Source organism: Acinonyx jubatus, chromosome B3 (assembly GCF_027475565.1).
Source record: "Acinonyx jubatus isolate Ajub_Pintada_27869175 chromosome B3, VMU_Ajub_asm_v1.0, whole genome shotgun sequence".
Taxonomy (NCBI): domain Eukaryota; kingdom Metazoa; phylum Chordata; class Mammalia; order Carnivora; family Felidae; genus Acinonyx; species Acinonyx jubatus.
The window spans coordinates 17,461,146-17,478,552 of NC_069386.1; the positions used below are offsets into that span (position 1 = coordinate 17,461,146).

The 17,407-nt window shown below is 36.1% G+C and overlaps 2 protein-coding genes across 11 annotated transcripts in view; one reads left to right on the forward strand and one right to left on the reverse strand.

Moving 5' to 3' along the window:
• TTC23 (tetratricopeptide repeat domain 23) overlaps window positions 1-17,407 on the reverse strand; it is a 104,808-nt gene that overhangs the window by 81,730 nt on the left and 5,671 nt on the right. For 5 of the 10 annotated variants that reach the window (XR_008299003.1, XR_008299004.1, XM_015069018.3 and 2 more), the window contains exon 1: window positions 13,007-13,158. The exons of 2 other annotated variants lie outside the window; for them this stretch is intronic. Coding sequence is in view for 4 of the 8 variants with exons in the window: in XM_015069018.3 (XP_014924504.1) it covers window positions 13,007-13,058 (52 nt within the window). In the remaining 4 variants the exon portion in view is untranslated. Of the gene's footprint in view, window positions 1-13,006; window positions 13,160-13,181; window positions 13,625-13,698; window positions 13,848-17,407 lie in introns of those variants that run through there. 3 more of the 10 variants (XM_053223619.1, XM_027067954.2, XM_053223620.1) reach the window with 3 other exon arrangements.
• The window catches only part of LRRC28 (leucine rich repeat containing 28), a 181,207-nt gene that overhangs the window by 3,636 nt on the left and 160,164 nt on the right, over window positions 1-17,407 (forward strand). The gene's annotated exons all lie outside the window — the stretch shown is intronic.

Consider the following 17,407-nt stretch of genomic DNA (forward strand, 5'->3'; position numbering starts at 1 on the left):
ATATACATACGCGCATGTATATATACATATGTGCACATATACATACATATGTGCATGTGTATAGATATAGATATATATATATATATACATACATGTATGTATATATATTGAACCCAAATGTGGTTCAAAGAAGAAATCAAAAAAGAAATTTGAAAGTAGCTTTAACTGAATGAATATAAACACAACATATATATTATATATATAAGTATAGACAAAGGAAATCAGCCAAGCCCAAACAACTCAGAACGCAGATTAGATCACCTGAACACCAGCTGACCTTGAAGGAGGAAAAAAATGATTTATTAAACTTTCACTTCTGGCCAAAATGGAGTTAGAGGGATCAGATTTATTCTCTTGCCTGAAATAACCAGCCAACCAACAAACACACAAAAACAAAAAACAAACTAAAAAACCCACACAGACCAAAAAAAAAGCTATGGAATAATCATTTCCAAGAGACAGGATATCAGATCTGATCAATGGGAAAAAGAAACAAAGTGAGGCCCATGATTGCCCCAGCTTATTGCTTTGAGAAAGTTTCCAGGACATGCAGGGAGCAGAAGCCCAGAAGTAACCTGGTGGACTCTCAGTTGAGGAAATAGAGCTGAGGATCTGGAGAGAACAAGGGAGCTAGAGTTCAAAGGAGAGATTACCGGAGAGGATAGAGATGCACAGAGAGAGGATCCTGGAGATTAACAGAGGGATCCTTACAAATATGGGGAGAGAATAATGATCAGCATGTGTATAAGAAAAATACTTGAATCTGGAGAAAGAATCCTCTAGAAATATTGAAAGGAACAGGGTCTGGCATTCACACGGGGCTGGCAGTGCCTGCTCCCACCAACCAACCTGGAAAACTCATAATTCATGATGCATTGGGTAAAGCACTCAGAAGAGTTTTGCTTCAGTAAAACCCCTAGACTGAGCACTGCTTAGACCCACCTAATAAAGCATAAAAATAAGATCTAAAAGGATCAATCTGTTTCTGAGTAACTTAATTCTACCAGAAGACAAAACTAAAGGATGTATAGGAATACAAAAACAGGTAGCATGCAACAAGGTAAAATTCACAAAGTCTGACACCCAATTAAAGATTACTAGGTATGTGAAGGGTCAGGAAAACATGGGCCATAATGAGAACAATAATCAATCAAAACCCAGAACTGACACAGATGTTAAGTTAGTAGAGAAGAACAGTTTTTATAATTAATTGTATTTTACATGTTTAAACAGTTAAGTAGAGACAGGGAAGATATATATAAAAAAAACAAATTGAACTTCTAGATGTGAAAATTATATGTGAAATGAAAAATACACTACATGGGATAATGACAGATTAGATATTACAGATGAAAAGATGACTGAACTTGTACACATAGGAATAGAAACCATCTAAAAAAATTGACTCCTTATAGGAAAGCAGATTGTAGCAGGGACAGAAAGAATATTTGAAGAAATAACAGCCCTAAATTTCCCAAATTTTTGAAAAACTAAAAAGCTAGAGATCTAAGAATTCAACGAACACTAAACACAAGAAACAGAGAAAACTACACCAACACACACCAAAACCAAGGTAAAGTGAAAAATCTTAGATGTAGGAAAAAAGCATATTACTATGAAAAAATAAAGATACGAATGACAGATTTCTTGGAGGAAAAAAAGACACATGAGAAGAAAGTGAAACAACATACTTAAAGTATGTAAAGAAAAAAGTTGTCAAGGTAGAATTCTGCACCAGTGAAAATATCTTTCAAAACCAAAAACTGAAAGAATTAATCATCAGCAGATTTGCACTCCAATGTTCTCCACGAATTATTAAAGGAAGTCTTTCAGAGGGAAGGAAAATGATAGCAAATGGAAATCTAGATCTACACAAAGGAATAAAGGACAATGGGAATGATGTTTACAGGGGCAAATATGATAAGACTATTTTCATATTATTTAAATCTCTTTTAAATAAAGAAAATATTTAAACCAACTTTTTAAACAAAAAAATAATAATGTTCTGTGGGGCTTATAACATATGTATAAGTGAAACGTATGACAACAGAAGCATAAAGGCTAGGCAGGAAGGAATGACATTGTGAAGTTCTTATACTATATGTGGAGTGGTATAATATTAACTGAAGGTAGACTAAGTCAAAGGTGTATAGTATAAACCCTAAGATACCATTAAAATAACAAAATAGAGAATTATAGGTAATAAGCCAACAAAGGAGATAAAAAGACACATAAAAACAATCCAGTAGAAATGATAAAAAGGAGGGAAAAGGGAACAAAGAAAAAATGGGACAAACAGAAAATAGATAGCAAGATGACAGACTTAAATCTAACCCAACTGTATGTTGCCGACAAGAAATTCACCTCAACTAGAGAAAGACAATTAGACTGAAGATAAAATTATGGGGGCGTCTGAGTGGCTCAGCCGGCTAAGAGTCTGTCTTCCACTCGGGTCATGATCTCACGGTTCGTGGGTTTGAACTCTGTGTCAGGCTCTGACAGCTCAGAGACTGCAGCCTGCTTTGGGTTCTGTGTCTCCCTCTCTCTCTGCCCCTCCCCCATCATGCTTTGTCCTTCTCTCTCTCAAAAATAAATAAACATTAAAAAAAGACAAAATTATGGAACATAATATACTAAAATTAGACAAAAACAAACTTGGATTGTCTACATTAATATTAAAGTAAATTGTACAGCAAAGAATATTATCATAAAGACGGTCATTTCATAATTATAGAAGGCCAATTAGTCAAGAGGATATAATTATTCCAAGAGTTTATACACTTAATAACAGTTTCAAAATATGGGACCCCAAACTGATGGAAATGCAAGGAGAAATAGACAAATTCTCAATTATAGTCTGAGATTTCAGTACCTTGCTCTTAATAGTTGATATACCACGAGGCAGAAAATCAGTTAAGGATACATAAGACTTGAACTACATCATCAACCTACTTGGTTTGACATTTACTAGAACACTATACTTAAGAAGAGCAGAATACACATTCTTTTCAAGTGCACATGGACACTAAGACAGATTCTATTCTGGGTCGTAAAACAAGTTTCAATTAATTTATAAGGATTCAAGACATAGAAAATATATTCTATGACTACAACAGGATTAAATCTTAAATCAATAATACAAAGATATCTGGAAAATGTTCAAATATTTGGAAACTAAATAACACACTTCTAAAAAAAACCCCAACCATGGTTCAAAGAAGGAATCAAAGAAGAAATTTGAAAGTAGCTTTAACTCAAAGAATATAAACACAACATACAAGAATTTGAGAATGCCACTAAAGCAGTCCTTATGGAGAATTTATAATATTAAATGCCTATATAAGAAAAGTAGAACGTTCTCAAGGTCATAATCTTAGCTTTCACCTTCAGCGACTTGAAAAAAAGAGCAAATTAAACTCAAGGTAAACAGAAGAAAAGAATTAATAAAATAAATAATAAAGCTAACCTCACATCAATGAAATAAACATAGAAAAACAATAGGAAAAAAATCTATGAAAACAAAATTTGGTTCTTTGAGACCAATCACATTGATAAATCTCTATCCTGACTAATTATGAAAAAAGGAAAGAAGACACAAATCACCAATATCAGGAATGAGAGAGATGACATCACTACAGATTCTACAAGTATTAGTTTTTTTAAAAATAGTTGTTTATTAGGGGTGCCTGGGTGGCTCAGTTGGTTAAGCGTCCGACTTCAGCTCAGGTCATGATCTCGCAGTTTGTGAGTTCGAGCCCCACATGGGGCTCTGTGCTAATGAGCCTGGAGCCTGCTTCAGATTCTATATCTCCCTTTCTTTGTCCCCCCTCCCCCTCGCGCTTGCTCTCTCTCTCTCTCTCTCTCTCTGTCTCAAAAATAAACATTAAAAAAAGATTTGTTTATTTTTGAGAGAGAGAGAGACAGAGCATGAGTGAGGGAGGGGCAGAGACAGAGGGAGACACAGAATCCGAAGCAGGTTCCAGGCTCTGAGTTGTTAGCAGAGAGCCTGGCCTGGGGCTCAAACTCATGGACTGTGAGATCATGACTCGAGCTGAAGTTAGATGCTTAACCGACTGAGCCACCCAGAGGTCCCAACAAATATAAATTTACTACGGGAATATTATGAACATCTTATGCCAATACATTTGACAACTTAGATGAACAGACAAATTCCTCTAAAGACACAAAATACTAAAGCTCACGCAGGAAGATATAGTTTGAATAGCCCTATATCTATTAATGAAACTGAATTTGTTTTTTAAAAACCTTCCAAAGACAAAAACCAAAAAAAAACCCCAAACAACTCCAGACCCAAATGACTTCATTAGTGAATTATATCAAATATTTAAGGAAGATATAATAGCAATTTCATGCAACTTTTTCAAGAAAATTGAAAAAAGAGAATATTTCCTAACTCATTCTAGGAGACCCTGATGTGAAAACAAGACAAATACAAGACAAGAAAACTGCAGATCAATATCCATCCCTCAGGAACATAGATGCAAAAATTCAAATTTTAGCAAATTAAACCTAGTAATATGTAAAAGAGAAAATACATCATGACCAAGTACAGTATATCTCAGGAATACAAAATTGGTTTAACACTCACAAAACAGCCAATGTAATTCATAATACTAATAACCTAAAAGAAGAAAAACTGCATGACCATCTTGATCAACACCCAAAAAGAACTTGACAAAAATCTAATATATAATTTTCTAATAAAAAAAAATCTTAGCAGAGTAGGAATAGAATTGTACTTTCTCAATCTGATATAGGGCATCTGTGAGAAACCTACAGTTAACTTGGAGTTATTGGTGAAAGACTGAATGCTCTCTCCCTAAGATCAGACACAAAACAAGGGGATTCACTCTCAACATTTCTATTTAACATTGTCCTGGAGGTTTCAGTCAGTGCAATCAATTAAGAAAAAGAAACAAATGTCAACCAAATCAGAAAGGAAGAAGTAAAACTGCCTTTACCCACAGATGGTATATCTCTATTATCATCTATGTAGATCTGATGGAACACGCAGGAAAAATCTCCTAGAATAAGTAAATTTAACAAGGTTGTAGGACACAAGAACACTATACCAAAATTACATTTCTGTATATTAACAATGGATAATCAAATTGAAGTTAAAATAATACTATGTACAACAGCACCAAAAATATGAAATAGGAATATATCTGCCAAAAAATGAATGTGACTTACATAATTAAAACTACAAAGGAGCTGAGAGAAAGGAGACATAAACATGTACCAGGTGCATGGGTTGTAAGACTCAATACTGTTAAAATGTCGTTTCTCCCACATTGATGTATATATTTAAAGCCTTCCCAATCATGGTTTTTGTTGTTTGTTTTTGTTTGTTGTTTGTTTTTGTAGAAATTGACATTCTGTTTCTAAAATTCATATGAAAATGTAAAGGACCTGGAGTACCCAAAATGACTTTGTAAAAGAAGAACAAAGTTAGAGGCCAAATGTGACTTTTCATCAAGATCTGTTGTAAAGCTAGGTATTTAGCAAGGCAGTTTGGTATTGTTGTCAAGATAGACAAATAGGTCAATGGAACAGAATGGCGAGTCCAGAAATGAACCCCACTTATATAAACAATTTACCATTGACAAAATTGCACAGGCAATTCATCTGTTCAACAGATGGTGCTAGAATAACTGGATATTCACATGTGAAAATAAAAATGAAACAAAAATCTTTGATGCATGCCTTACACCATACACAAGAATGAACTCAAAATGGAACACAGATCTCTATATAAGAATCTTTGTGACCTTGGATTAGGCAAATTTCCTAAATATGACACAAAAGAATCATAAAAAAGACTTGATCAAAATTAAAAATTTTCTGTTCTTCAAATGAAACTGTGAAGAGAATGAAAAGACAAGCCACAGGCTAGGAGAAAGTATTTATAAAATATGTATCTAATAAAAGACGTGTACCTGGAATGTGTAAAGGACTCTCAAAACTTAACTATAAGAAAACAAATAGCTCATTATGAAAATGGGCAAAATATTTTAATAGACACATCATCAAAGAAGCTCTATCAATGACAAATAGGCACATGAAAAGATGCTCAACATCATTAGTCATTAGGGAAATACAGTTAAATTCACAATGAGATGTCATTTGCAACAATCAGAACGACTAAAATTAAAAAGATTACTAAGCATTGTTGAGGAGGTGAAACAGGAACTCTCACACACTGTTGGTACGAATGTAAAATGCTGCAATCACTTTGGAAAACAATCTGGCAGTTTCTTAATAAGCTAAATATACACCTAGCACATGATTCATGTAAGTCCTAGATATTAACATAAGAGAAAAGAAACCATACATTCACATAAGGACTTACGCACAAATGTTCATAGAAGTTTTATTTTTTAAATGTTTATTTTTTTTAAAAAAAATTTTACTGTTTATTTTTGAGAGGGAGAGAAAGCACGTGTGTGCATGCATGCAAGCAGGGGAGGAGCAGAGAGAGAGGGAGATATAGAATCTGAAGCAGGCTCCAGGCACAGAGTTGTCAACACAGAGCCTGATATGGGGCTCGAACCCACAAACTACGAGATCATGACCTGAGCCGAAGTTGGACGCTTAACTGACTGAGCCGCCCAGGCACCCCTATTTATTTATTTTTGAGAGAGAGATAGAAAGTGTGAGTGGGGAAAGAGCAGAGAGAGAGGGATACAGAATTCCAAACAGACTGTGCTGTCAGCACAGAGCTGGAGGTGGGGTTCAAACTCACAAACCCTGAGATCATAACCTGAGCTGAAATCAAGAGTCGGAGGCTTACCTGACTAAGCCACCCAGGTTCCCCAAGAGTTTTATTTTTAATAGCCAAAACCAAGAAACAACTCAAATGCCCTTAAATTGGTAAATGGATAAACAAACTGTGGTATAGCTATATAATGAAATAATACTAGCAATAAAAAGGAACAGATACGCTACCACATGAATTGGTTCAGTTATGTTGAGTGAAAGAAGCCAGGAAGAAGAGAGTACAAACAATATGCCTCCCTTTATATAAAATTCTAGGAAATGCAAACCAATGTAGAATGATCAAAAGCAGATCAGCAGTTGTCTTGAATTGGAGATGCAGGGAAGAGGGGGATGTACAGATTACAAAGAGACATGAAGAAACTTTTGGGGGTGATAATTATGTTATTGCTTTGATTGTGGTGGTAGTTTCATGGGTATATACATAACCCAGAATTTATCAGATTTTACACTTATTTTATTTTAAATTTATTTATTTAAATTCAAGTTAGTTAACATAACAATGCAGTATTGGTTTCAGGAGTGGAACCCAGTGATTCATACAACATCCAGTGCTCATCCCAACAAGTGCCCTCCTTAATGCCCATTACCCATTTAGCCCATCTCCCGCCCTCCACAACCCTCAGGTGTTCTCTGTATTTAAGAGTCTCTTATGGTTTGCCTCCCTCTCTGTTTTTATCTTATTTTTCCTTCCCTTCCCCTATGTTCATCTGTTATGTTTCTTAAATTCCACACATGAGATTATGTACTTTTATATGTCAATTAATAAAGCTGTTTAATATATATCTACATATCAGATATATAGATATCTAGATACCAGCCTTCCAGAGATCCTTCTCCATACACCACTCTCCCCATGTAGATCCTTCACATTCCAATTCTATTATTTACTACAGATAAGTTATTTCAAGTTTCACCCTATTGTAATCATTCATAAATATTTATTGAATTCCTACTATAAGGAATGCATTACGTGGTAAAGAAGAACTCTGAGAAACATAAAATCTAGAAGGAAAAAAGATCAGGTACACAACTACCATGATTCTGGGTGGTACAAATGCTGGAAGAGGGGGAAGTGGTAAGACTTCAGAATGGCAACCATTACTGTTGTGGTAAATCAGCTTGCTTGGTTGAGAAGATTTCAAGAACAAGAAGAGAACAAGCCCAAGTAAAGTGAATAATTAGCAAAGGCTCAGAAGTGCAAAGTAAAATGGGTATACAGCTAACCAGTATAGCTAACCAGTATGCATTGGGGGTGGGGGATATCGATATAGGACAGCATTTTCCAAACCAATCTCCCTTGTACACTGGAAGCACAAGACATTAATGCACAATCTAGAAGAGAGGGTTATTGACAAAGATGATCAAGTAAATTGGTAAACACAAATATTGATTGCACAAAAGAAGGGTTCTCCAATAAACATGAACAAGTTTCATTACCTCAAGTCTTCTCAAAGGCTTTAATGTAGTGTAATTCCTTGAGAATATACCACAGAGGGATATAGTACACAACACTTCCCCTAACTTTTGGGACCATGAAATCCTCTTTTCTGGAACACTCATTAAATCTTATGCAACTGGTACTTTTTGAGCACTGTTTGGGAAGCCAGGAGGCAAAGGAAAACTGAAAGGCTGGACCCAGGTTTAGAAGACATTGATTGCACGCCAAGAGTTTGATTGACCTTATTCGACAAATAGTGATGAGCCCCTGAAGGTTTTATAAAGAAAGAAAAATCAAAGTGCTAAGGCTGATCTGTTAATTAGTGGGCAAATATAATGGAAACCACAGCAGGCAAAGTGGCCGCTGATTTTCAAACTTTAATCTTCTACCATCTTTTTAAAAATGTTTGTTTGTTTGTTTGTTTGTTTGTTTGTTTAGAGAGAAAGAGAGAGAGTGCAGGGGAGGGGCAGAGAGAGAGAGAGAGAGAGAATCCCAAGCAGGCTCAGTGCTGTCATCTTGGAGCCTGACACAGGGCTCAATCTCATGAACCATGAGATGAAATCGAGAGTTGGATGCTCAACTAACTGAACCACCCAGGTGCCCCAGTCTGCTACTATCTTGATGACTGTTAGCATGTCTGCATTCTGCCTACAATATTAACTTTTTCTTTAGGACTACAACTTTTTAAAACCTAAATACTTCAGCTTCACTCCAATAAATAATCAGTGACATTATGGGTTTGATGTCATATTTTCCCATAAACTATACATTAAAATAAACACATAAGTATTAATATTTTAAAAGTTGGTCTGTGTTCCACCAAACATCACATTAGGCATCACCAATTGCAAACACTGCATACCTTGGGAAATTCTAGATTTGAGCAATGTTTTACCACCATTTTTAGCCATGACCCACCATCTAAGATTTCATCAGGTTTTACTTGCTATAATTTATATTCTGATAAAATAGGCACTTTCCCTAAAAATAAAGTTAGAATATTCTCTATGCTTCTTAAAACTTCTCTCTAGAAATTCTGGTACCTCTTCAATAAGTGGGTGTGGCCCTTTATCACTGGTTGAACGAATCAGAGTACTGTACAGAATGAATTCAGGTGCACAGTAGCAGTGAGAAGGGAAGTGAAGGGAAGGATAAGAAGAATTACTGAAAGAAATAATCATTGCAACTTGAGAACTGCTTGGATGTAAAAATTAAAGAAGGGAGACAGTCAAGACTGACTCTGACATTTTCATCCAGGAACTCGAGATAGGCATTGGCATACTATGGCATGGTTCACATACTATCCACTGCTTTTGTAAGTAAAGCTTTATTGGAACACAGCATTGTTAATTCATTTACATATGGTCTTTGTAGTACAAAAGCAGAGATAAGTAGTTGTAACAGAAACCTTATTGCTCTCAAAGCCTAAATAAAGTATTTACTATCTGGTCCTTTACAGAGAAAATTTATTGACACCTAAAAGTAGTGATGCCATGGACAGAAGTAATGAGGTAAAGGGGAATGGTCATTTTGATAAGACAATCAGTTTGGTCTCAGACAGATTGAATTTGAGACCGTGGGAGAAAATTTATATAAGAATGTCCAACTTATGGCAAGGATGTGGAGAAAGGGGAACCCTCTTGCACTGTTGGTGGGAATGAAAACTGGTACAGCCACTCTCAAGAACAGGATGGAGGTTCCTCAAAAAACTAAAAATAGAACTACCCTATGATCCAGCAATTGTATTATTAGGTATTTACCCAAAGGATACAAAATACAGATTTAAAGGGGTATATACACCACAATGTTTATATCAGCATTATCAACAATAATCAAACTATGGAGAGAGCCCAAATTCCATTGACTGATGGATAAAGAAGATGTGATATATATATATGTATATATATATATATATATATATATATATATATATATACACAATGGAATATTACTCAGCCATCAACAAGAATGAAATCTTGCCATCTCCAGCAATGTGGATGGAGCTAGAATGTATTATGCTAAGAGAAATAAGTCAATTAGAGAAAGACAAATAACATATGATTTCATTCATATGTGGAATTTAAGAAACAAAACATAAACATATGATGGTGGGTGGGAGATGGGTTAGATGGGTGATGGGTACTAAGCGGGGCATTGGTTATGATGAGCACTGGGTGTTGTATGTAAGTGATGAATCACTGAATTCTCCTCCTGAAACCAATACTGCACTGTATATTAACTAAATTCAAATAAAAATTTAAACAAAGAATGTCCAACTTAGAATAGAAATATATTGGACCACCTAGGTGACTCAGTCAGTAGAGCGTTGTGACTTTTGATCTCAGGGTCTTGAGTTCAAGCTCCATATTGGGAGCTTACTTTAAAAAAATTAAAAAAATAAAAAGTAAATAAAAAAGAAGTTAGAAATATATCACTAGTTCTTGAGTGACATCTTTTTAAAGATGATATTTTTTCCTTTTTAAAAAAGTTGGTAACTTATTCCATGCCTACATCCAAATAGGATTTGAGATGGCTAGAGATAAGTGTTGAAGGAGTTAAGACTGGACATAGCTACCAGGGTAAAGTGTGGCCACTACTTGATAATCCAAACTAGAGCTTTACTTTCTCACCAAGAGAAAAAAAAAAAAAGTAGGAACTTTTCTTTCCTTCATGAAGCAATATAGAATGAAAATATGAGGGAAGAAACTAGCTGAAGGCCAGTCTGTGAGAAAGCTATGTGAGAATGCTACAGAGGCCCGTCGATCCCAGCAAAAGTCACTCCTGGGCAGACCTTCAAAATGTTTAAGGCTAATCCTTCAGTTCAACATCTACGCATTGCCTAAAAGAGACTGTACAGAGACGGCTGTACAGAAACTCCGTGCTATCCCTGATTGCAAGATGGTAGCTGACTTTTTTTCTGATAACCTCTTGACTTAAGCTTTCTCATCTGTTCACCCCATTGGCTGATGATCCAATCACTTCAATAAGTGTTACAGTTTACAAAAAGAGCAGGAGATTGGGATCGGGAATCTGAGACTCAAGAGTCTGTGCTGGCCCAACTACTCATGTGATTTGGGCACTACCAATAATTGATATTCACATAACACTTTATGTGATATTCACATAACACTTTGACGTAAGGTATGGAGGCAGATATGACTAACCCTATTTTATAAATGAGGACAGTGAAGCTGAAAGAAGCTAAATTACTCGCCCAATGTCACACAGGCAGAATCAGGACCCTGGTCTTCTGATAATTTGGTCTGACTTTCATTGACCAGTCAGTCTTTAGCAGTGGGAAGCAAATGCTCTTGCTTTGGAAACCTAAGACTGCATTTTAAAAAGTAAAAGGAGCGTCTGGGTGGCTCAGTTAAGTGTCTAACTTCAGCTCAGGTCATGATTTCACGGTTCATGAGTTCTAGCCCTGTATCAGGCTCTGTGCTGACAGCTCAGAGCCTGGGGCCTGTTTTGGATTCTGTGTCTCCCTCTCTCTCTGCCCCTCCCCTGCTTGCATTGTCTCTCAAAAATGAATAAACATTTAAAAAAATTAAAAAGTAATATGTTTTTATAACCAGGAAATGTAACATCTTCAACAGATTTAACCACATTTTCTTATCTTCTACTTAGAAGAGGCAAAGATGAAATTTTAGAAACTATGTAAGTAATATGCTCTGTAATATTGCTATTCCAGGCCTCGAACCTAATGTTAAACTTTGACATTGGGTTGATTTTTCTTTTTTTCTTTTTTGGCTTGACGGTAAAACATGGTTTGTCTAATGCTGCCTCTTAATATTAAATCCTTAAAACAGAGATTATCCGGGCACTCCCAGGCTGGAGCTAACTTGCACATACTTTTCTTCTTTTTGGCCAGATAGCTAAAAAACAATTAAGCCAGTATTTTAAAATTACAAGTTTCACATAGATGTAAAGATCTAGTTTTCTGGATTTCTGGCTTCCTATGAAAACTCAGAACACCTATCACCACTGGGCTGACGTCATCACAGGCAACAATCAGCAAGGAATGAACAGCAGAAGTCCTGGAGGTAAGGTGCCAGGTGCCATCACTCCCTATTGCTCCTGGACATGGAGGCAGCAAAGCAGTTTCCATTCGTCATCAGTCATCACTCCTATGTTGCTTCTTATTGTAAAAGAATAAGTCTCTGTAACCATACCTTTCTTTTTTTGTTGTTTTCAATGTTTATTTTTATTTCTGAGAGAGAGAGAGAGAGAAAGAGAGAGAGAGAGTGGAGGAGGGGCAGAGAGAGAGAGGGAGACAGAATGTGAAACAGGCTCCAGGCTCTGAGATGTCAGCACAGAGCCTGATGTGGGGCCCAAACTCATGAACTCTGAGATCATGACCTGAGCCAAAGCTGGACACTTACCTGACTGAGCCACCCAGGCTCTCCACCATACCTTTCTTTCAAAGTGAAAGGCTGACATTAAGTGGTGTGGTTTTCCTGGCCCATGTCACTTGCCACTCATTTCCTACATTGAATCTAATCTAAACCATCACTTATACAAGATTATAAGATATACTACTATTTTATAATCACTAAGAAAAACAACAACACTGCTATCAATTGTAACACGCATTCCAATTTCAGAGATGTTTAAATACCAAAATGTGCACCTCTGAAGCAATTAGCCAGCCTGGCTTCTGGAAACATTTGAATCCATGACCCCACTTTAAATACGTGTCCATTTCAATGTGCCTTGCATCATGTAGGAACATTTTTAGCACAAAGACAGACTCTTCAGTTCACTTACTTGGAGCTACATGCTTATCATCAGCCACTTTTCTTTTCCTTGTAATAGCCATAGCTGGGGTTTAAATTTTCATTAGATATCAGCCCAGGCCCCACCCACCACCCTCTCCCTTTCAGCCTTGGGTGAAGCTTCCCAGGCCTCTCAATCAGTACCTACAACTGCCGGTCAGACATACCCAATCAATTGATGCTATTCTTTTTGCCAGACATGCCCAGTAGAATGCTGAAGTATACGATCAGCCCCAGATCCAAATAGGAGGAAGAAGAGGTCTGAAGTGGGGTCTCAGTCTTCCATTTCCAAGAGGTGATGTTCAAAAACTTAATAACTGGTATAGCAGGAGGACCAACCAATCTGTATAGATGGAAACTATGCTGGAGCTAGGTTCAGAAGGTCCCCTGCTGTTACAGGTGTTAACCTTTGGGTGCTGACTTGTGGGGAGATGCAGGGAAACTTGAGGGAGGGGCAGGAGCCCCCAGGGCATGGCTCCTGGAAAATAACAACCATTATGACTGTAGGAGAGTCTACTAGTTAAAAAGCAACGTTGCCCCTATGTAAGCTGGGGCATCAAAAAGCTGAGATGGGAAAACATCCTAGAAGGATGTAAAATACCCAAACTGTATAAAAAGGAAATAAAAAATCTGAATAGAACTATAACAAGTAAATAAATTATATTAGTAATTTAAAATATTTACACAAAGCAGGGCACTTGGGTGGCTTAGTCGATTGAGTGTCTGAATCTTCATTTCGGCTCAGGTCATGATCCCAGAGTCGTGGGATGCAGCCCCTTATTGGTTTCCATGTTGAGTGTGGAGCCTGCTTGAGATTCTCTCTCTCCCTTTCTCTAAAACAAAACAAAACAAAACAAAAGCAAACAAACAAAAAACCCAAACACATTTACACAAAGCTAAGCCCAGGCCTAGATGGCTCCAGTGGCAAATCCTAATAAACCTTTAAAGAAGTAATACGAATCTTTTGAAAATTCTATCAGAAAATAGAGGAGGAAATCCCTTACAACTCATTCTATGAGGTCAATATTATCCTGATACCAAAGCCAGATGAAGACATAATAAGAAAACAATAAACCAATACCCTTGATGATTGTGAACACAAAAAGTCTTCAACAAAATATGAGAAAAACAAATATAGGGGGCCTGAGTGTGGCTCAGTTGGTTGAGCATCCGATTCTTGGTTTTGCTCAGGTTTGAGCCCTGAGTTGGGCTCCACGCTGACAGTGTGGAGCCTGCTTGGGATTCTTTCTCTCTCCCTCTCTCTCTGTGCCTGCCTGTTTGTGCTCTCTGTCATTCTCAAAATAAATAAATAAACTTAAAAAAAAAAAAAGAAAGAAAACCAAATCCAGCAACATATAAAAAAGATTATACATTATGACCAAGGGGGCTTCATTCCCGGAATGTAAATTTGGTTTAACACCTGAAATCATTAATGTAATACACCACATTAATAGAATAGAAGACAAAATCTACATGATCATTTTAATAAATGCAGAAAAAAAAACACACTTGGTAAAATCCAACATCTACTTAGGATAAAACTTCCTTAACCTGATAAAGGGCTAATAAAAACTAAAAATAACCCTAATGCTAACATCACACTTAATGGTGAATGTTTGAATAATTCTCTTGTAAGATTGGAAACAAGGCAAGGATGTTTGCTGTCACCACTTGTATTCAAGACTGTAGTGGATATTCTAACCAGTGCAATAAAGCAAGAAAAAGAAATAAAAGGCATGAAGATTAGAAAGGAAGAAATAAAATTTTATTATCAGGTGACATGATCCTATATGGAGACAATTCTAAGGGAGATACACACACACACCCAAACAAAACAAAAACAATAACAAAATCCTACTAGAACTATTAAACAATTTCAGCAATATCAGAGGATACAAAATAAACAAAAATTACATATCTATCAATCTGAAAATGAAATTAAGGTAACATTTCCACACACAATAGCATCAAAAAGAATGAAGTACTTAGGAATATATTTAACAAAAGAAGTACAAAACTTGTACACTGAAAATTATGCAACATTGCTGAAAGAAGTCAAAGGAGACCTAAATAAATGAGATATATTCCATGTTCATGGATTAGAAGCCTTCATATTATTAAGATAGCAATACCCTCCAAGTTGATCCATAAATTTTATGTAACCCCTATCAAAATTTCAACTGCCTTTTTTTGTGAGAGTATAATTTGACCTTAAATTCACATGGAAATGCAAGAGACCTAGAATAGTTAAAACAATCCAAAATAGAACAAAGTTGGAGGATTCACACTTCCATTTTAAGAACTTACTAAAAAGCTACAGTAATCAAAGCAAGTGGTACTGGCATAAGGACTGACATGTAGATTAATGGAATAGAATTGAGAGTCCAGAAATAAACCCTTACACTTAAGGTCAATTATTATCATCATTATTATTATTACTATTATTTTAAAGTTTATTTATTTATTTTGAGAGAGAGAAAGAGAAAGCACTCATGCAAGTGAGGGAAGGGCAGAGAGAGAGCGAGAGAGAATCCCAAGCAGGCTCCACACTGTAAGCACAAAGCCTAATGTGGGGCTTGATCTCACAAACTGTGAGATCATGACCTGAGCCAAAATCAAAAGTTGGATGCTTAGCCAACTGAGGCACCCAGGCACCCTGGTCAATTATTTTTTGACAAGAGTACCAAGGTAATTCAAGGCGCAAATAATAGTCCTTTTCACAAATGATGCTAGAACAACTGGATAGGGACATGTAAAAGAAAGAATCTGGAGCTCTACCTCACACCATATACAAAAATTAACTCTAACTGGGTCAAAGGCATAAAAGTAAGAGCTAAAACTGGAAAACTCTTAGGAAACATAGGGCTATGTATAAGCTTGGGTTAGACAAAGATTTCTTATGTACAATGCCAAAGGCACAATAGATAAAAGAAAAAAATAGATAAATTGGACTTCATGAAAATTAAAAATTTTTGTTGCTTCAAAAGACACCATAATGAAAGTTAAAAGACAACTCACAAAATAGGAGAATATATTTGCAAATATGTTTCCAAACACTTGTAGATATATCACATATTTGATAATGAACTTCAACCCCCCAAAAATAATAAACACAACTCGGTAATAAGACAAATAACCCAAGAAAAAATAGGCAAAATGTATGAAAAGACATGGGGTGCCTGGGTGGCACAGTTGGTGAAGCATCTGACTTCTGCTCTGGTCATGAGCTTGCAATTTGTGAGTTCAAGCCCTACACTGGGCTCTCTGCTGTCAGTGCAGAACCTGTTTTGGATCCTCTGTCCCCCTCTTTCTCTGCCCCTCCTCCACATGCGTGCTCTCTCCCTCTCTCTTTCTCTCTCTCTCTCTCTCAAAAATAAATAAAAACATTTAAAATATATTTGCAAAGACAATTTACCAAAGAAGATATATGAATGACCAATAAGCAAAAAATCAAAATCACTACTCATTGGAAAATGAAAATCCAAACTACAATGAGAATCACTTCACACCCACCAGAATTACTATAATCAAAGAGACAGACAATAAGAAGCTTTGGAGAGGGTGTAGAAAAATTGGACTTCTCATAAATCACTGGCAGAAAGTAAAATTGTGCATTCACTTTACAAAGCAGTTGAGTAATTCCTCATAAAGTTAAACATAGAATTACCACATAAACCAGCAATTCCGTGCATAGGTATATACTCAAGAGGCCAAAAACACCTGTTCACACAAAAAGCTGTACACATCTTCATAGCAGCATTATTTACACTAGCTAAAAACTGAAAGCAATCCGAATGTTCATCAACTGGTGAATGGATAAACAAAATGTGGTATTGTCCATATGATGGAATATTATTTGGCAATAAAAAAGGAATGGAATACTGATACATGCTATAACATAGATAAACTTCAAAAACGTTATGCTATAGCCAGATGCAAAAGACCACATACAGTATGATACCAGACAAGGCAAACCTATAGAAACAAAGTTTATCAGTGATTGCCTAGCCTGGGGTAGGAGTGGGAAGTGCCTGCAAATGGGCATAAGGTTCTTTTTAAAGTGATGGAATTTTCTAGAATTCCAATGTGATTAATACTTGCACAACTCTAAATTTTCTAAAAAATAATTGAGTTGTATCCTTAAGATAAGTGAATTTTATGACATGTAAATAACACTTCACTAAAGCCATTAAAAATAGCTATAAACCTGAATAAACAATGCACTTTTATGTGTAATTCTGGCTTTTAAATATCTATGACTACAGGACTTTCCTAAGATAGGACAGCCCTAATTCTCGAAACAATGTGGCTGAGACTCCCAAATCTTGAAAACCAACCCTAAATTAATGTTATGGTTCTATGAATACATAGATCATATGCATTAGTTCCTGGC